Genomic DNA, 20,741 nt, shown 5'->3' with positions numbered 1-20,741 from the left:
CTTAGGAATGAAACTCATCTTCTGATCTACCGTGACATCATACTTCATAGGGTCCTAATGATATACATGTAGATTTTTAGTTGCTTCCACAATCAAGGTCAGAGAAAAGCTGCATGAAAACCCATCCATCACACTTTTCTAGCCAGTATGTTGTATGGTGTCATGTAGTCGTGACTGGGCATTCGGTGTATGGGAAAGGACACATGGCATAGTAGAAAGGTCTGGGCTCTAGTCCCAGGTCTGTTTAATCTTTATTTAAGCTCTTTGGGCCTCCCTTTGCTCTCCTATATAATGTTATCTTTTCCACAGAAGATTAAATGAGAATGAATGGAATGCATATCTTGTAGTACTTGGCATTCAGTAAGTACTCAAAAATAATAGTTCCAACTATCACTCAGAATATCACCTTCAAAAAGGTGAAAGGCCCTAATCAAGTGGCTCAGATCAGTAGATACTCATCACAGCTGCTGGCCCTTTTGGCGGCATGTCTGTCAACAGCATGCAGAGGACTTTAAGACCCTTGCAAAGCCAGGAAAGAGCCTAGGTGGAAGAAATCTGCTCACTGACTGTTTTGAGCTGTTATATGAATGAGAAATTTCCATTTGTGAAGACATTGAAATTTTAGAATTTATTTGTCTTAGCAGCTAGAAGTATACTAAATAACTTATCTCTACTCTCAACAGATCACACTCCCCTCCTTTGTAAGCCAAAATGCTTAGTTAGCATCCTGCCCCACCCCAGATTAGTGGTCCTCAAGCCGCAGGCTCCTGACAAGTAATGGTCCATGGCCTATTAGGAACCAGGCTGCACAGCAGGAGGTGAGCGAGTGAAGCTTCATCTGTATTTGCAGCCACTCCCCAGCACTAGCATCACCGCCTCAGCTCTACCTCACATCAACAGGCATTAGATTCTCATAGGAGCACTAGTCACTGGTGCCAAAAAGGTTTGGGACCTCTGCCTAGACCACAGAAATCAGCCAATGAAGCTCTAAGCCAGATCTCTCCCTGCCGTGAGTAACCAGAGCAAGAAAAGTGGTTGGGACTCCCTGTTCTTCGCTACCTTCCATTCTTGGTTGCAATGCCTAGCATTATGTAATTCCTCAGAATAATAGTGGAATTCTCACTGATTTAAGAACACTCTCAAACCTGAAAGGAAAACGTTCAAGAAAGGGATCAGGAGATGGGTGATGGAACCCTGGAGTTGCTCTTTATTACCTGAATCCTCACTGACAGTGAAAGCTGTGTTGCCCAGAGACACAGTGGAGGCATCATTGGGACCACTAATGAGCACCTTGGCCGATGACACCCTTCCGATGCGGGCGTTGTCAGAAGCATCTGCCAGGGCAATCTCAAACTCTTCTTCCTCTTCATACTCACTATCATCAATAAGCATGACATCACAGGTGGACATGGTGACACCAGGCCCAAATATCACACGACTCTCAGCAGACATTCCTCTAGATTTAAAATCAGAGCCCGATTCTAGAGCATAGAGGCTACTTCCCATAGCTGACTTAGGGATCGTGTAGCAAATCGCAGATACAATGCTGCTTGAATCCCCTGAAATACAAAATGGCAAGCATTGGAATGAGTGTTCTCAAATTTTAAAATCTCTGATAAATTAGCGGGCTTGGTTCCCTCTGACACATTCCATCACTATTTCTGTTCGCACTCTGACATGAAACCTTCCTGCGCTGCAGTCTCTTTTGAGCTTATGGTATAAACCACTTGAGGATTTAATATATTCCCCAGATACTTCACCAAACAACTTGAAATGGATTTCCTATTCTGTGAATTTTGTGCTCTGTTAATTTACAAGTCTCATTGCCCACCATCTAAGACCACAATGGGTAGAAAGATAAGAGACATACTTGGTACTTTAAGTAGCAAAGTAATTGTGTCCTGAAGGTAGTGCTATGAGCACAGTTCACTGCATTTCTGAATAAACTTCTGTACTTTAATTCCCAGGGAAAGACACAAAGGTTTGAAAAAAGAAAGATAAAACAAAATAAAACCTGCCTCTCTGTACAAATGACTTTACTTATTAGTGCTGCCACTGCACTGAGTGACAGTCTATTCTGGGGCCAGTTTGCTGGCCCAGGGCAATCAGTGGGGCTTGCTTGTTTTCCAAGTGGCATCTCCAAGGGTTTGTACTATTTACAGTGTTTGTTACACTAACAACCAGTCGTCAGATTCAATAAAAACCTGACGTCATCACTTAGCTATTGTGTGGCTCTGAATGAAGATTTAATTTCCATGTATTTTAAAGTCTCAATGTTGTATTATCATAAATCAGTATGACCTTTGTTTTGATTTTCAGTCCCTCGAGAAGTGCCTTTTATTTCTCAGTTTATTTCTCATGTGAGCTCTATATGTAGCACTTACATCGGAAAATCTTTAAACACATTTTATGTTTCAAGAACTAAGAAACCAGTTCTTATAAACTGTAATTTCTCTCTTTGACCAAGGCTACTAAATATTCTATAGATTGGGTGATTGATTAAGAATCCTGAGTATACAAATAATTTTTAAGGCCAAATATAACCAGTCTTCTAGTCCCATTAAAGAATAAATGGGAGTGCTAACAACTTGAACTAAGAAGGGAAGTCTTCTGAGAGTATTCATCACAGGTAGGATCACTATTAGGGTTATATTGGGGATTTAAATAAGTTAATACATATGAACTACTTACACATATGAGTTAATAAGGTACATCAGCACTTGGCACATAAAAAGGATTCAATAAATGTTAGCTATTAGTAAAGTTCCTTGTCACCTTTGGCACCAACAGACCTTTTCTTTCAATAGGTGCAAATAGAAAACCAGCGCTCTCGTTGACCAGGTAGGTCTTCTTATCAAACTCTAATGTAGGTTCATCCTCAGTGTCATTGATAATGACCTTCGCCTGGGTGAACTCTCCTAGTAGGGCATATGCTGGCATGCTGAGCTCCACCGTGAAACTCTCGATGTTTTCAAACACGTCATCATCGTTGATGACAATGGTGCAGGATTTGGTGTCCTCTCGCTCATCAAACTGCACCTGTCAGAGAAGAAACAACAAGGGGTTGCTTCAGCTTCCCTTGCTCTGCTCCCCCAGGACATCACACGGAAAGGGGGCCCAAGTCCAGTGGGCAGAGCACTGAATGAAATAGCTGGTTCTTCAAACCCCAACTTCCTGCCATATCACCTGGAACACTTAACTATCTCTTCTCATTCTTGATCTGTACTTTGGGACTGATTTACTGTGTAGAATCATGGAGGGCAAAGACATCACCTACCATTTGGTGACTGTAGAAAAACACATAGGTAACTATCCACATCCTGTTTTATCAACTCACTTGGGATAGCAAAAGTCATTTGATTACTTAGTTCCCCTTCTATTTGTGACAAGTTTAACTGGAAAGATCTTTGAACTTGGAATGTGAAGTTCTAGTCTCAAGTCCTGGCTACTTCCAAGAGAGGTTAGGCTTTGAAACTTGACAAACATCAGATTCCTCGTCAGCTGATTCCTCGTCAGCTAAATAACAATAATAATATTCCTATTTCACATACTTACTTTGAGGACTAAAAGACATTGTATAATAAAATCGCTGTTTATTTTAAAGCACTGAACAAATATAAGATATTATCTCTATTACCATCATTGTATCACTTGTACAATCAAAATTGATATAGAATCTCAGCGTACTGAATAATGGTGTTTGAATTCGGAAAAAGTTACAGTGTGAACAAGCCAGACTGCATTTTAACTTTCTATTTGACCATTAAGATAGGTTAGATCTATAATATGAATGAATTTAGCCTGGTACAAAACAGTGAAATTATTTTACATGCATAATTGTGAACTTACAGAGATTTATTCTGGTTTTACTTTGTCTACAAATAAAAGATAAAGATAAAACCTTCAAATGGAACCAGCGTTATGGATTTGTTCAAAATTGAAATGGCAGAAAATGGGCCTGGATTGTGCTTTGCGTTAACCGAGACAACTGAAATATGTATAAAAATAGTCATAAACCTCTAAAAAACAATTTTCATCAACAGAAAGTTACTATTACATATTTAATCAGATAATCAAATTAAGTCTTACTAAGCTCCACATTTCAAAACACTCCCAGTTGAATGAAATACTCCACAGATCTCTATTTAGGATCTGGAACACTGCTTTCTATCTTTCCTTGAAAAACACTAGTACATGCCCTTTCTTATCATTTTGTTAAAAGACTTCTTAGCTTATCTGTCTTTTTCTAATTTCTCATTTAAATTTGATATAAGAGGACTTAACTTAGTCCAGCTGAAATGCCTCAAAAAGAGAGCCCACTCTTCTCCATGATCTATGTTGAGTTATACTGCCATAAGAATAATGAAATTACTTTGTAAAAACATTTAGTAAATACCTAGCAAGTGTCAGGCATTGTGCCATAAGATGACAAATACAGGGCATCCTGCCATAAAGGATGCCATTTAAATCTCTTCCTTTCTCTTTTGCTTTCACTCTCCCCTTTTTCTCCCTCTCATACCCTAGTGTTAATTACCACCACCGCTATATAGAAATTTACAAATTTATCTCTCTACCCCCCCCGGAACTCCTATCTGTACACCCTACCAACCTATAAAGCTATCGACTTATTGTCTCTAAGGCAGCTCACACTCAACATGTCAAAAGCAAAGTCAAGATCGCCCCCTCACCAAATCTGTTCCTCTTACAGTGACCCCTCCTAGCAAGGCACATCCATTTTCCCCTTCTGTCTCACCATCTAAATGCTATTAGTTGATGGATTACTCGACTGTTGAATCCATCCACTTCTCTCCACCTTCACTTTATAATTGAAATTTAAGTTTCCATCATCTCTCACCCGGCCTATTCTGAGAGCTTCCCAACTGGTCTCTCCACATTCTCTCTTCCCTCCCTTCTGCTAAAGAAGGTAAGGGGAGAGGAAGGATTAGGATACCGAATGCTGAGTGTAGAACATGATGCCTTGGAGACTTTTTTTTGGGGGGTGGGGTGGGAAGGAGGGGTCATAAAGCAAAATTGAAAGACTGAGAAGCTAGACAATAAGTTAAGCTTTAGCAGTTAAAACATCAGTGGAGATTAGACAGACTGTGAAGAACAAAGCACTGTGGAAATGGAACATGGGAAAATTACTTGAGGAAGGATGTCAAAGAAAAGGGAGGTGGGGTAAAAAGAAGTGGGAAGGTGCCAAAGTAGCCTACTACCATGTCACAGCCCTTGTAGGCAGTTCAAGAATCAGAGGCCCCCTTGCCCACTCACCTGGCCAGCATACTCCACATAGTCCTGTTGCCCAGGTTGGGGGCTGAGCCTGGAGCTGGAGCTGGCAGTGCCTTGCTCAGTGCGACACAGGACGATGGCATACTGGTTCAGGTTCCCAGTCCTTTGCACTGTGACGCTGACAGACCCCGCCTTCTCACTGACGTTGTAGCTAGAAGCACACAAAAAGTCAGTCTCTAAAATCCTGCCCCTGGGCTGTGAAGATTCCCCTTGTTTCACGCCACTCTCTTTCGGTTGGTTAGCAGTGTGAGGCATTTCAGAGAAGAGGAAGTTTGGTTCTTTAAGGAGCTGGGTTGTAAATTGAGGGAACATGTTCACCTGGGACAGTCACAGCACCAAGTGGCCAAGGAAGCGGTAAATGCAGAGTGGTATGTGCCTCACTTTCAGAGAGGGCGGAAAGTCATTCAGAAGATTGGTAGCACAAAAGAGCCACGAACTTCATTTTTCAGAAGATGGAGAAATGACAATCTGCCCTTAGTGCGGTAGAGTAATCAAGATAGGCCAGAGGGTTCTAAGGGAAGAAAACCGGCTGGGAAGCAATTACTGTCTTAGCTCAGGTGGGAGCTGACTGGACCAGATCTACGGGAAGTGGGTGATGTGTGTAGAAAAAGGCAGTGCCAAAAGTGAGAGAATGAGAATTAGGCCTAGGTAACAAAGGTGTTTAGACAAATGGAGCTTTATGGCAACAGAGTGACAGAGTGCTATCGACTGAATATTTCCCCTGCTCCCCCAAAATTCATATGTTGAAATCCTAACCCTCAATGTAATGATATTAGAGGTTCAACCTTTGGGAGGCAATTAGGTCATGAGAGTGGAGCCCTCATAAATTGGATTAGTTGCCTTTGGATTAGTCTCTCATTCTTCTGCCCTGTCAGTTTACGTTGAGAAGACAGCTGTCTATGAACCAGGAAGCAGGTTCTCACCTAACTTTGGATCTGCCAGCACCCTGAGCTTGGACTTCCCAGCCTCCAGAACTGTAGAAATAAATTCCTGTTGTTTATAAGCCACCGAGTCTACAGTATTCTATTATAGTAGCCAGAATGGACTAAGAACTTAGCTTGCTGCTAGGAATTTGTATTGCTTTTGCAAAGCAGGAGGTGAATTATCCATGTACTGTTAATTCACAATACATATCCAGGTTTAGGAAGGCCATAAGTGAGTGGCGTCTAAGCTGGGCTTTGTTTCTCATCACTGAGGATGGCTATCGGACCAGGGCTGTGTCTTATTGCTGTGAGGGTTGCAGACTGAGTGCCTCTGAGAGGTTAGTCCTCAATGCTAGCTTTGAGGCCCTCTGCACTATATAGTCCATTAAACATTAGAGGTTTTCCAGAAGATGTGGTTGGTTTTATTCAATTACTTTAATTTTAAAGGACATACACAAAGAGGTAAATAACAGCAAACATTACACGTATAGAAGTTGATGCTGGTTTTCCACTAATTCTCCAAGTGTGTGTGAATAAGAGTGGAATAGCCTACATCTGGGGCACATGAAATCAAATTTGTACATTTTTTCCTTTTTTACCCCAAGTTCCAATTTTCATCTGATTTATCATGAAGTTAATTTCTTAGAATAGTAAGTCTCTGAAATATAAATTTAAAGAATTCTTTCCCCCACAAAAATTATAGTCCTAGTTATAGCTTAACCTATAAAATCAGCACTGGACTTGCCCATCTTTGCCAGTATCTCTGTGTTTGCCTCTTCAACTCTCCAACAGACTGAGAAATATCTTATAGAGGTATCTGAGTTAAGCTATGTGCTTGTACCAAAAGATATATAATCCTATGAATACCAAAAGAGCTAGGGAGAGATTATGAACTTGAGAAGAGGGAGAATGTAGATGTAAGGTAAAGATGGTGTTATTGTGGGCCAGTGATTATTTGCAGAACTTGAATGTTCATTTTTTTCTGTCAGTTCTACTGGAATATCTTTTAAAACAGGAAGACAAGCAAAAATACTTGCAGGAGAGGCAGTAGAGCACAATGGTTTAAATCCTGGTTTTACTACTGATTAGTTATAGACTCTGGATAAGTTACTTAACTTCTTTCTGTCTCTATAGCTTTGTTGTTGCAGGGGCAACAATAATATTCATTTCATAATTGTAAGTATTAAACAAGATGACGTAGGTCAGTACCTAGTACAGTGCCTGGTACATATAGTATCAAGAAATATTTGGTATGATTGTTATTTTTATTATCGTTATCACCACCAGCATCATCCGATGACTAGAGCTGACCCACAGGGTGCTTCCTCCTTGTTTCTTCAGCTTGATTCCTTTCTCAAGAACGAACACACACAGTAACAATTGTACCTGGTATATTTAAAGCTGATGAGAGACCACTGGATATGAAAGACACCGTTGCTGACCACACTGGGTTCACCGTCTTTCACCAGAAACTGAAAATGGTCTGTCATCTCATTGGTCTTCTCCTCATGCAACACGTAACGAATCAACCCCAAGTTCACATCCTCTGTGAGAAAAAAGATACTGTGAATTAGCCCCTGGTTACAAAAACAGCCTCAGAGTTTCCCACACAGAAAATACCCAGTTTATTCTTTTAATGGGTCACAGACAGAACTTGTTTTCCCCAAAACAAAAAAAGATAGTAGTCTTAAAAATAAATGTTTCTGCCAGATTTAAAAATAAGATCCTGTAGTCATGTGTGACAAAAGGCCTGTTTTTATGTACAGGAAATACCCTTACATTGTAGTAAAATGAGAATTCCAGGGTCTTAGCAAAAAAAGCACTTTAATAAATGTCTATGAATGATAGAGGCAAATCTGAGAACTGACAGAAAAGTCTTTGACCCCATCCTCTGTGTATATATGCTCATGCCCACACTACCCCCTTTTAAACAAGGCTTTTTGGAAGGTACATGCTACTAAGAAAATCTGAGGTGGCATTAAAACGGCCCATACACAAGGCACAGAAAAAATGGGGTAGGAGAGCACGCAAGACTGAGAACAGGGAGAAAAAGGAACTATGGTACAAGAATCATTAAGATGTAGCTTGGCAGACTCCTCCCAATCAGGTCTAGTCTCAAAAGACGTCTAGAAGATTCTGAAAAGGCTGTAAAAATCTAAACGACAAAGTAGTCTGCTTGATATGATTTAAAACAGGAAAACAGTTCTGTTGAGAAATCTACCTATATTGATTTTAATTTCTTTGCTGAAAACTTAAAAAAAAAAATCCATAACCCTTAGAGAACAAAAAGTAAACCGCACAGGATCACAGATCTTTCATAAAGTCTGGTGGCTTTTTGTTTTTTGTTTTTTTTTTAAAAAAAAAACAAACACTATCACATGATCCCTTCTAAAAAACCTGGCCAAAACCTAAAGCAATTTGGGAGCTAAGGAAACATAGTAAAGATGAATTTTTTTGGTCATAATTCAGAGTAACAGGAAATCAAATCAGGAGAAGGAAAATTCTGAAGTAGAATGGTTAGACACTGAAAGATCCATTTGTTTTCAAATAGGCTACTTTGGGCTAAGATGCTAGAAGTGGTTGTGAGAACATCAGAGAGGTACAGAGAGTGGTGTTAGAATAGATTCCTCCCATTTCTCCCTTCCCCGAGTCCCCACCCTGTGTAAAAGTCACAGCAGCTCTGCCTGGCCGCAGCTTGTTCTCCACATAGCCATGGTTGGGGCCTGTCGTTATCTCATAAACAAGCTGCACATCGTCCGTATCTGGGTCCACGGTCAGCAGTTCCTTCTTGGTGATCAGGTTGGTTGCCTGGAATAGAAACCCATTATATTTAATTCCTGAGATGGGAATAAAATAAGAACAAGACCCTATGACTCAGATTTAATTCAGTTCAAGAATGATTTACTGAGTGCATTTGGTGCGTGGAAAATGCTGTCAATATTGAAGAGGCTATAAAGATAGAAAACATCCCAGACTCTGCCTTTGATGTGTTCACACTTCATTGGGAAAGAAAGTCTCATGAGCCAGGTATTTGTGGCAAGAGTTATAACAGGAGATACCAAAAGAGTGCTATACACTTTTTGGAAATGGGAAATATTAATTCCATCTGAATTGGGGAAGGAGGGTTTTGAAGTGGTGGAATTTGAATTTGGCCTTTAAAGGAGGTTGGAACTTTGAAAGAATAATACAGTACAGGGAAGATGGCCACTTTATACCTATAGGAGCCAGCTGCACGCTTGCAATTAAGATAAATATATGATACCCCAATATTGCTCAAATACACTGGCTAAATTTTAATTAATTAATTAGTTCATTAAACAAATATTTAGTGTGAACAAAGGTTTGAGGAAAAAAAGGGGTGGTCAACAGTATTAAATGTTATTAGCTTTATTAAAATAAGGACATGTAAGTGACCATTGAATCTGGCAAAAATAGAGGTCATTGGTGACTTTGGAAACAGTTCCCACAGTAGAGTAGGAATGTGAAGTAGAAAACCAACAGGAGAGTGTTGAGAAGAGAATGCGATGATGGTTCTGAATATGAAGAAAAAATAAAGTAGGGCCTAAGAGGAATTTGTACTAATTTTGTTTCACATATTTTGAAAATCCCAATTAGTTCAGTGGAAATCTACAGCACAACAGCTACGTTTACAGGCGCACCTCATTTTATTGCGCTTCACCGATGTTTTTCACAAACTGAAAACGAGACCGTTCCCAGCAAAAATACTACAACTCTCTTTACTGCGGTACTCACTTATTGTGGTGCTCTGAAACCGAACCAGTACCTCTGAGGTATGCCTGTATGACCACCTAATCACCTCCCTGGAGATTAGAAATCCACAGCTTAGAGGGGACACTGCACACAAAGGTAAGAAGTGAGTTCCCAAAACTAAATAAAGAACTGTGGGTGTCCGGGTGGAGATGGGGATTTAATGCTTGACATGTTACCAGATGAGAATCATGGCATGTCTTAAAATGACCAAATTGAGATTTAGGAGAAGGAGAAAAAAATTTCTAAAGTAGAATTCCTCTGAGGATACTCACCTTCAAAAATACTTCCTTTCAATTTATGGCACATTCCGTATGTTTCCGAAAATCCATCCTCCCCTTCTAGTTAACAAACTTTTAGCTGAGCCCCAGATACAGACTCTACTCCCTAATTCCCCATGCGGCAGATGCGGCGACATGACTGATTTCTTGCTGAAAGAATATGAGTGTAAATGATGTTTAATTTCTATATTGCTTGCTTAAAATGAAATTCCTTGGCCTCTACTTCTCTGTTTTCCTCTTCCCATGGGCTGGAACACCGATGAACAGCTGAAGAGATCTGGCTACGGCCAACAGCAACAACCAGTGATGGCAGAACAATACAATAGAAGGAATCTGCCATCTCTGAATGGTCATGTAGAGCCTTAGACTGCCCACTTACTTCAACCTTATATGTGAGAAAAAAATGTAAGCTTTTATTTTGCTTGAGCTACCGTATTTTGGAAGTCATTTTGTAAGAACATTTTAAACTATATACAATTTTATTTAAACTCATGGAGCTCGCCAACTTTAGGAAAATCAGCCCACTTGAGAGATAAACATGCATTTAGCTGGAGTTCTAGTCATAAGTTATTGTTTTGAATAAGGCTGTTGCCCGAGCTGGTTAATAGGGATGTGGCAGTTGGAAAGGCCTTACCTTGCCATCCATATACTCTAGCCATTGGAGCCCGAGGTTTGTAACAATTCTAGGGGTACCATCATCTACCGGGAGGATGTCTACTTGGAACTGCTGAGGTGCTGCTGTCATAATCTGTGGAGAAAGCCAAAAAAGAAAACTCATCATTCACAGACATCTGAAACATGCATGGTACAGGACTTACAAAGCTGGAGTTCCGGAAATCAGTTGTCACTTCAGAATGGGCAACTGAGCCAGTTTCCATCACTTATCATCACTTGGCATGAGGCTTAGGGAGAATGCTGATTGATAAAGTGGGAACAATATGAGAAGAAAAGTAGGAAACAAGTGGTACTGCTGCTGGAATTTCACCTGCTACAGAAGTTAACTTTCACACACCTATGCATTCCTTAGTTGAGCTCAATATTTCCCTGAGGTGAAACAATAAACAAAACATTTTCCTTTCAATAAGTCTTGTTAAAATTTTCCCGAGAGGCAGACAAAAATCATCATTAAAATGTTAATGTCAAAGTCTCCAATTGGGATTCTGCCAGATGTGAAAAGAGATTTCATGGGGAGAGATGTTTTTTTTTCTTCTTCTTCCTTTTCTCCTTCCTTTTTTTTTTTTTTTTGAGAGCGAGAGAGAGAGAACTGTCCATATGGGGGAAAGGGGCAAAAGAAATCAAGAATAAAAGTGTTATGGGGAACAGTAAAAAGAAATTTTGGTTTATAATTTCATTTTCATACAGATACTCGTGCACTTACATGTGAGTGTGTGTGACCCAACACCTCACTGTCTCTGAGAGGATAAGGCATGGTGGCACACAGGGCAGGAGATGCTGGATTTTCAATCTTCTACAACCTTCCTTCTAAATAATTTTCATTTTTAAAATAACATGGTCTCTCTGGAGACCTGATGTGACCTTTTATGTTTATCGGAGAAGTAGCCTTCTTGCTGATTTACCCTGAAATCTTTTTTTCTCTCTGAAAGTCAAACTAACTGGTGTGGGGGGAGGTGGGGAGGCAGCTACAGTCTGTGAGAGAAAAAATCAAAGCTATGAGCTGCCAGGTGGTGATGTGTGCAGATACCGAAATGGCAAGGAATTCCCAAGAGCCATTAAACTGACATTTTGGCCAACTGAGAAATGACCTTCTCACAGGCTGTCTGTCTCTAAAGGAAGCAGAAGGATATTTCTTCCAGAAAGGAATCATTCCCATTCATCGACAAAGTAGAAAAGGAACTCTGAGAGGCTGAGAGACTGAGAGGCTGATCTTTTTGTTATCCTGGAAGTATGGTAGCGTGTGATTATGTAGCTCACCAAAACCGCTTCTGCCGAGTCAGACACGGATGTGTGAGATGTAGGAGTGTCCACGGGGCTATATTTTTCCAGAGTTGCAGTTACTCCCAGGGGAGGCTTATGGGACTGCAAGAGACCTGGCTAAGGAATGAGTAAAAATGGCTGGGGAGGTAGTGAAGGGACTGTCTTAATGTTTCTTCCAGACAGCTTGATATCAGAAAGGAACAATTCTCTTAAGGAAGTAAAGCTTAATGATTGCATGACCTCAAGAGAAGAGCATCTTTACCTGTTTCACATGCTGGTCCTAAAATGATGATAGAGATGGTGCTTACAATCACAGTTTATTGGATGTTCCCTGTGTTTCTCATGGAAAGGACTAGGCTAAGTTCTTTATGTACATTGCAAGGGTAGATATCATCCCATTTTACAGAAAGGGAAGCTGAGGCTTAGAAAGGTTAAATGACTTACAAAGACATTCAACCAGTGACAGAGCTAGAATTTAAATCAGTATCTTTTGGATGCAAACGCCATACTTTTAACCACTGTTATTCTTCATGAAACTGAGAAACTGGCTGACAAAGAGGACATATAAAAGAGAAAGATAATATAGAACCATATGATATTATTGAAAAAAAAAAAGACAGAAAATTAAAGGAGTAAAAGGTGGGTGAAAAGGAAAGAAGAAATAATAGCAGTAATAAAAACAACTGTCAGCTTCTATTGAAAGCACTTAATTTGCCTATAGTGTTACTTTATGAGAATTACCTCCTTTGATGTTTTGACTGATTGGCGCTGGGGATTATTATTGTATCCATTTTACAGATGAAAAGCTGAGGCTTATGGAAGTTAAGAAATTTGCGCAAGGCCAATTCATTAGTGACAGAACACTAATTCAAACGATGCTATCCTGGGCCTAAAAGCTGGCATGCTGTGCCCCTGGACAACCTCTGGCATGCCTTCCTGTGCCTCCTTCTCATCATTTTTACTTCTCACCTCTTTCCCTCCTTCCTCAATAATAAAGAAGGGATTCGTTCCATCAGCAACGATAAAGGTGAACCGGTCTTTGAGGGAGTTGCTGCCGTCGTGGCTGTAGCTGACCCGGTGCTGGTAGATGTCTTCCATAGTGAAGGTGGACGTGTGCCGGAAATGCTGCCCATTGGTGGTCCGCTCGATGGTGCCGTGGCGTGGAGGCTGCACGATGGTGAATGTGACAGACTCAGCCTGTCAGGGAGGTTTAAAAAAAAAAAAACAAGAAGAGAAGGGAAGTTCAAAAGAGAAACCAGATGCGCGAGTGATGGCCAACAGGTAGTCGAGGGTAGCGAAACCTAAAGATATCTATAAAATAAGAAATGCATTTTCTTTATAAATACCAAAAATAAAGTTAAGGAGATAAATTATATTGGTTACTGCAATTAAACTTATATTCTGGTGCCTTCAGTTGTAAGACTAAGACAATTAAATTTGTGCATAGAGGGTCATAGAGGAAAATATGAATCTTTAACCTCTATCAGGATGATAGAAGCTAGACCTTCTAAAACTATTCCTTTTCTTTCAATCCATTTTCCCCCGCTTTCCCAAAACTCATATACAGAATCCCATATGCATCAGAACAGAAGTTAATTTCCCATTTCTAACTGCTATTTCTAAGGTGATACATAGAAGGAAAAATAAAAATGGTAGACACCCCGCACGATACTTTCCAATGACTTCTCACCAACTTAGAATAAAATGTAGATGCCTGACCTGGGCCAATTAGGCCATCTGTGACCGGGTCCTAGGACTCCTCTCTGGGCCCACTCTTTCCCTCTCCTGCTTGTTCACTGGATTCCAGCCTCTTGGCTTCTTGTTGTAACTCAAAGGTCCCAAACACACCTGGCCACAGGGCCTTTGCACTTCTGGTTCTTCTGCTCAGAGACCAATGCTCTCAGATGACTACAGGGCTTACTCTTTCTCTTCATATCTCTGTTCCTCAGAGAAGCCTTCCCTGACCGCTCCTGTCTATAAATCTCTATCTCTTTCATCTTGCTTTATTTTCATTCATAGCACTTACCACATCTGACATAATATTGTATGTTCTTTCTTTATTTTCTGCCCCCTAACCAAAGGTTGAAAACTCCCTAAAGTGAGAACTTTATATGTTTTGTTCACAGGTCCATCTTTAGCATCTAGAGCAGAGCCTGACACTAATAGGTCATCAATATTTGCTGAAAGAATGAATAAATGAATGAATGAGTGCTGACACAGGGTCAGGTACAAATAGCACTAATTAATAAATGCTGTGGTACTCTTTTATGGTAGTTAAATCATGTGAGAATGTTAGGTCCCTCTATCTGAAAGCATCATAAGAGTAAGTTCTATGTGTACATGCCCTGTTTCACTGTATAAAGCCTAGTTCTTTGAGGATGCTCAAATTGTAATAATTAGTTGTCATCCAGAGAAATCTGAATGGAGGAAAAAGAAGGGAAAAGTTTATAGATGCTGAAAATCCTTGTTCACTCTAATGAGGAATAATAAAAACATTGAGTAAAATGTCATCTACCTAATTTTCTATGACTCATGATAAAAATCCAGCATGTTAAAAGCATTGTTACATATAATCAGGGAAGAAAGTGAAGGTATTTAGGGTTTCAGAGAGAGTTTAAAACCAGTATGATTGCAAATATATTAGCTTCTCTTTTCCAGAAGGCCACGGTGTCTTATGGTTTCAAGGATACTTGTACTAACCTCACCACTCTGCCTTCCCATCTGTTACCAGATTGATCGGCTTCTCATTCAGCTAGAGAACCTGCTCTTACCTCTGTGTCTGCATCCACTGCTTTGAGCTCAAACTCTGTGATGGTCTTCCTCACACCCTCCTGTACCCGCATCCCCAAGTTCTCTACAACGGGCAGTGAATCATCCACAGGGCGAATAGTGATATGGAAAATTTGAGTCACCTAGAATGGCAGAAAAGTAAAGGTGGGACACCTGTTTCTAGTACCCACCCAAGTAGAAGGTAAGTGCCCTTTACTTCCCCTTTCCCACCATTCCTGGCATGACTGACTGATCAGGAACCCAAAAGTGAGTTATCTAGAGCAAGAGTCCCAGGGGCTGTCAGAAGCTGCTTCTGTCCTTGGCAAAGAGCAGAGGAAAATGAAGCACTTGAAGCACCAGTCACTCTGCACACTTCATTCAAAGAAGACTGCTCTGAATCAACACCCATTCAAGGAGGGAATAGAGTCCCTCACCTACCTCATTGACTCCATCCGACAGTGTAAAGCTGAAGGCATCTGAATGTTTCTCGGACTCACTGGAATGGATATACTGAATGTTTTGTGAAGTCAGGTCAGCTTGAGTAAAGGAACTAATTTGGATACCTAGCAAAAGGGAAGGAGGGAAGCGGAGAAAGGATGTCAAACTATGAGCCATACTTCTGGGGAAACTCACCAGATAGAATCCTTTGTATTTTTCTCCTAACATTTATGTGCTTCTCCCTAAGACCTCGCTTTAGAGTTGTTTGTGTATTCCCACAGCAAGTGTTCTGTGGGAAGCACATGGTAACTTAATTATCTAGGCTTCTACTATGTGCCAAGACAACAGCAGGTGCTCAATAAATGTTACTCTCCTTTCTCTTGGGGTTTATGTATGCAGGTCAAATCTGTGAAAAGTAAACCCATTGCCTTATCCTCTCTACTCTTCTCTCTTAAGTTTTATATTCTCCTATAGCCTCATAGTCCTTTCTGAAAACCTGCCCTAATTTTTAATAGTGTGCAATGATATAGCTTTTGAACACTGGACTCATAGGGCTTGGCTAAACATAGCCTTGTTTCTGTGATTGGTGAGCCATTCTTGGACTCCATCGTTTTACTGGATATTCTTCAAGGTCCCCTTCAGCTCTCTTAAAGGATCTCTTTCAAGGTCTATGATTCTAGCCTCTCATATACCACTTTAGCCTGGCTGGCAGTAAAATGAACTTACTGCATGGCTTGGCCTTTGGGCAGCCATTCTGTATCAACTCTAAAATGACCCAGAAAACCAGTATCCTTTGACAACATTATAGAGACAACACATGCTAATTTTTTTCAGAGTTGTTTTAAAAGTAAAAAAGGAATCTGAAGTGATTTTAAATAATGCTAAAGCATCCCACAAGTGAACAACATCTCTATGTTTTTAAATGTCCAACAACATTTAACACAGAATGTTTGCTTCTGTCTTAGGGCTCTGGGACTTATCGTTTGGTGCCAGTCAAGACTGAAACAAAAAAACATCTTTTATTCCATCAGTACAAATTTCCTCTTTCTGATATGGTTGTAAGAATATTAATCCACTTAATCTAATCCCTTAGTTTGGTCTTAAAATTCATTTGCTGCTGCCTGGGATTTATTATTTGTCACTGTTAGTCCAGGCAAAACCAGTTCAGCTTTTCCATAAACAAACAAACAAAAAAAACAAACAAAAAAAGCAAAGAGATTCTTCTTTGACTGTAACACCGTCACCACTGCTTTATCTTAAAAAAAGAAATCAACACGCATGGTTTACATTTGTGTCTCTCTTTATCATCTGAAATTTGTTGCCCAGATACAATAGCTTCCTGATATTGGGGCATTAATTTTTTGATGAGGCATTTTATATTTCTGTGCTTGCTACATCAGTTCTTGACAGGCAAAAAATGTAGCCCCCTATCTCAAAGCTTTGTCTTGTGACTCTGGACAGAAATCCATACCATTTTTTAAAAATTTAATAACTTCAGACTGGCTGTGCTGAGGAATTTAAATCGCTTCCCCTGCTGTGAATTCATCCTCACAGCTCATGGAGAAATACTTGTCTGCATTCTCACAATCGACTGCTCACCTAATTCACTGTTCTCTTTACGAGAATCTAAGACTGACTGAGAAAGTGATAGATTTTTCCTTCCTTTTGGGAAGGAAGCGCTGGGATTGACTTTTTAAAAAACATTTTTATTAAGAGGAAATTGACATATAATAAATTGCGCATATTTAAAGTGTATGATTTCATAATCTTTGGCACATCCACGAAAACTTCAGTCAAAATAGTGAACATATCCATCACCCCAAAAGTTTCCAGGCGACACTTTTTAATCCTTTCATCCTTCTCATTCCCATTCTCTACCCTGCCCCAAAGGAATAAATGAATCGCTTTCTATCACTACAGATTAGTTGGCATTTTCTCTAATTTTTTATAAATAAAATCACATAGCATGTACTACTTTATGCATGGTTTCTTTCACTTAGCATAATTATTTTCCCATTCATCCATATTGTAGCATGTATTAATATCTCATTACTGCTACATAGTATTGCATTGTGTGAACATGTCAGTTTGTTTATCCATTCACCTGGCGATGAACACTGAGGTTATTTCCAGCTTGAAGCTGTTACAAATAGAGCTGCTCTGGTCATTTGTGTACAAGTCTTTGTTTGGACATAAGTTTTCATTCTTCTTGGGTAAATCTCTAAATGTGGAATGGGTGGTATATATGTTAGGTGTGTGCTAAACTTTTTAGGAAACTGACAAATTATTTTCCAAAGCAGTAGTAGTACTTTTGATTCCCACCAGCAGTGGATGAGAGCTGTAGGCTTAATCTTAGTGGGCCTTTCCCAATTCAATCTAGAAAACACATGAACACCTATCATGAGTTCAGGCTTGCTTATATATATTAATTTTTATCTTTAATAACTCTGGGAGGTCAAAATTGGCATATCACACCCATTTTTATAGATCATGACACTGTAATGCAATTAGAAAAGCAATATGATCCATCCAAGGCCACACAACTAATACAAGGACAGAGCCGGATTTGGAACTCAAAGTTGTCTAATTCCAAAGTATATGGCTGCTGTGAAAACTTTTTGTAAAACTCATCTAGCTCTTTCAGGCTAGACAAGGAGCCTCTTGGATATCACCATTATCCTTTAATTTTTTTCAACATAAAAGTAATACATGCCTATTAAAGAAAATGTGAAAAGCATAGAAAAGTGGTGAAGGATCACAAAAACCACTCGTAAATCTGAAACTGAAATATCACCATTGTATTATTTATGAATTGAATTGTTTCTTTTATGATATTTTATTGGTTTTAACCCTTTTCTTGTCTGAAATGTTGATTTTGATGGGGTATTCATAATTTAAGTGATAGTCATAATTAAGTGCCAGAGAGTAATGAGCTGCATCTAGAATGTAAGCTTCAAGAGGACAAGTATTTTTTGGGTTTCTTCACTAATGTGCACCTAGACCAGTACTTGGCACACAGTAGGTACTCAAAACATATTTGGTGAATAAATTTACTTCACCCGCTATAATCGATATTTAAGAGGCCCTACTGAGCACAGATTTTCAATCTCTACATACTTTTATTTTTAAGTTTTAGCCTTTGCTAATTGGGCATTGAGAGACTTTAGCCACTCACTTGCCAGCAAGATGGTGTTTGTAATAACTTATTGCTCCTACTGGCTGTCATGGCAGGTAGTTACTATTTGAAATATCTTGAAAGCTTTTAATCCCATTGAAGGTATTCTCAGTCACTGACCTGTTGGCTAAACTATGTATCTGGCAGTATTGTGGAGACCCACATTAACCCTGTCTGTTTTCCCAGTTCCGCCGGAAGGCCAGCATGTTAGAGATAGTCCAGTCAGGGAAGTGGTATGGGAATAAAGCATCTCTGAAGAAATTGCCTTCCCGAGAGGTTTGGCAATCCCCTCACCCTCCTGCTTTCATCCCAGCTGTGGATGGTCGGTGCATGTTGCCTACGTCTCACCCCAAGCTCACGCTGTGGGAGGCTCTCCACTTTTCTGCTTCAGATTTTCTTCAAAGCCTCTTGTTATGAGCTAAACTGTAACCCCTCCCATCCAATGCATACCTCAAAGACTTGATGCTCAGTACCTTACAATGTGACATTATCTGGAAACAGGATCATTGCAGATGTAATTAATTAGGATGAGGTCATTCAGGTGGGCTCTAATCCAATATGACTATTGTCTATAAAAGGGGAAATTTCGACACAGATATACACATCCAGGGAGAAGGCCATGTGAACATGAAGACAACCATCTACAAGCCAAGGAAAGAGGTCTGGAACAGGTCCTCCCCTCAGAAGGAACCAACCCTGCTGATACCATGATCTCAGACTTCCAGCTCCCACATCTATGAGACAATAAATTTCTGTTTCAGCTGCATAGTTTGTGGAACCTTGTACAGAAGTCCTAATAGGCTAATTCACCTCTGCTCTAGTGGAGAACTCAAACTAAGACAGTGGGTGCGTTCTATTTTGGTTGCTGTCACAATATTGAGACAAAGAGAAAACCAAAGAATACCTTTGCTCAAGTATCACCTCTTGCAAGTCTTTCCTGACTCACCCTACCCCTCTTTCAGGTGGAATTCACTGTCCTTTGGCTCCCACTGTCTTCTGTCACATTGTTGTCAAAGCTACTGAAACACATTTGCACGTGTTTGTTTACATGTCTACCACTTCTAAAACATAACTTTTCTCTTACAGCAGCTCCTTAATACATGTCTGATGAAGGGGAGAGCCGGTGCTGTGCTGGAGATTGCTACATTTCAATATGACTCCTCCCCTACTTTAAAAATACAACTTCTGAGACTATTAGCTAAGCAACTGAATCTCCAGTTAGGGTCTACATTTCCCAGCTACCTCACAACTCTGTGTGACTACATTCCTGACACTAGGATGTGATCAAAAGTAATGTGTGCTCTTCTAGTAATACTCCTAAGAGAGAAATGGATGTGTGCTCCCCTGGCCTCTCTTCCTTACTGCTGGCTGGGGGATGACCACAACTACAGTTGTTGTGGGACCAGAAATGGGAGCCTCATGCTGAGTATCACTGAGCCACCTCAGGCCATCTCATCTACCTGCCTCTGGATTTTTCTGTAAGAGAAAATAAAAGTTCTTGTTTCAGGCACTGTATTTTGGAGTCTCTTTATTCTGTCAGCTTAGCTTCTGTCCTAATGATTCCTTACTCTAATCTTCCAAGAAAAAGAGGGTCTTTCGGGTCCCTGAGATAAGGGTGTGGCCCCCCAATCTTAAAATGAGCAGATGTGGGACTAGACTCTCACATTACTCTCCTCGATGGGAGGAGACTCATGTCTGTCTATCTTCTGCATAGTTTCCAAAGGCAGGTGGCTCCCTACATCTCCTCCTCAGTAGAAAAGATCCTGACAGCTTTCCTGTCTAACTAAGGGGAATAGTCAGTTACAATCAACTGACCAAGAAAGACAGCATGAGCAAACCATCAAGAGGATGTCTGCAACTACTGTGTCAAGTGATCATTCGAAGAAGCATCCAGTCCCCAAAAAGCTCAATGCCTACACTGTAGACACTGGCCTAGAAGTTACTCTGCTCTTCTTAGAAAGACCAGGCCCCAGCCCAATCTCAGCTCCTGGCAGAGACGTTCTCACTCACAGAGACAAATGGGATGAAGTGCTGCTGCTCAGCCGTTGCCAACTGCCTTAAGAGAAGATGATAAGTCATCAACATGTACTTCCTCAGAAGAGAGACCTTTGACATTTAAAGAGAATCAAATACAGGAAAATATTCTCACTTGGGGGAAACAAG

The 20,741-nt window shown here is 40.2% G+C and overlaps 1 protein-coding gene across 1 annotated transcript in view; it reads right to left on the bottom strand.

Moving 5' to 3' along the window:
- The window catches only part of FRAS1 (Fraser extracellular matrix complex subunit 1), a 421,815-nt gene that overhangs the window by 43,855 nt on the left and 357,219 nt on the right, over positions 1-20,741 (bottom strand). The window contains exons 48-56 of the mRNA XM_011360633.2: positions 15,404-15,528; positions 14,968-15,108; positions 13,166-13,393; positions 10,896-11,009; positions 8,870-9,020; positions 7,599-7,758; positions 5,272-5,440; positions 2,793-3,039; positions 1,215-1,559 (exon numbers count right to left, since the gene is read on the bottom strand). Coding sequence (XP_011358935.1) covers positions 1,215-1,559; positions 2,793-3,039; positions 5,272-5,440; positions 7,599-7,758; positions 8,870-9,020; positions 10,896-11,009; positions 13,166-13,393; positions 14,968-15,108; positions 15,404-15,528 — 1,680 coding nt within the window. The remainder of the gene's footprint in view (positions 1-1,214; positions 1,560-2,792; positions 3,040-5,271; positions 5,441-7,598; positions 7,759-8,869; positions 9,021-10,895; positions 11,010-13,165; positions 13,394-14,967; positions 15,109-15,403; positions 15,529-20,741) is intronic.

Source organism: Pteropus vampyrus, unplaced genomic scaffold (assembly GCF_000151845.1).
Source record: "Pteropus vampyrus isolate Shadow unplaced genomic scaffold, Pvam_2.0 Scaffold56, whole genome shotgun sequence".
NCBI classification, from domain to species: Eukaryota; Metazoa; Chordata; class Mammalia; order Chiroptera; family Pteropodidae; genus Pteropus; species Pteropus vampyrus.
This window is presented reverse-complemented; position numbering and strand designations above follow the sequence as displayed.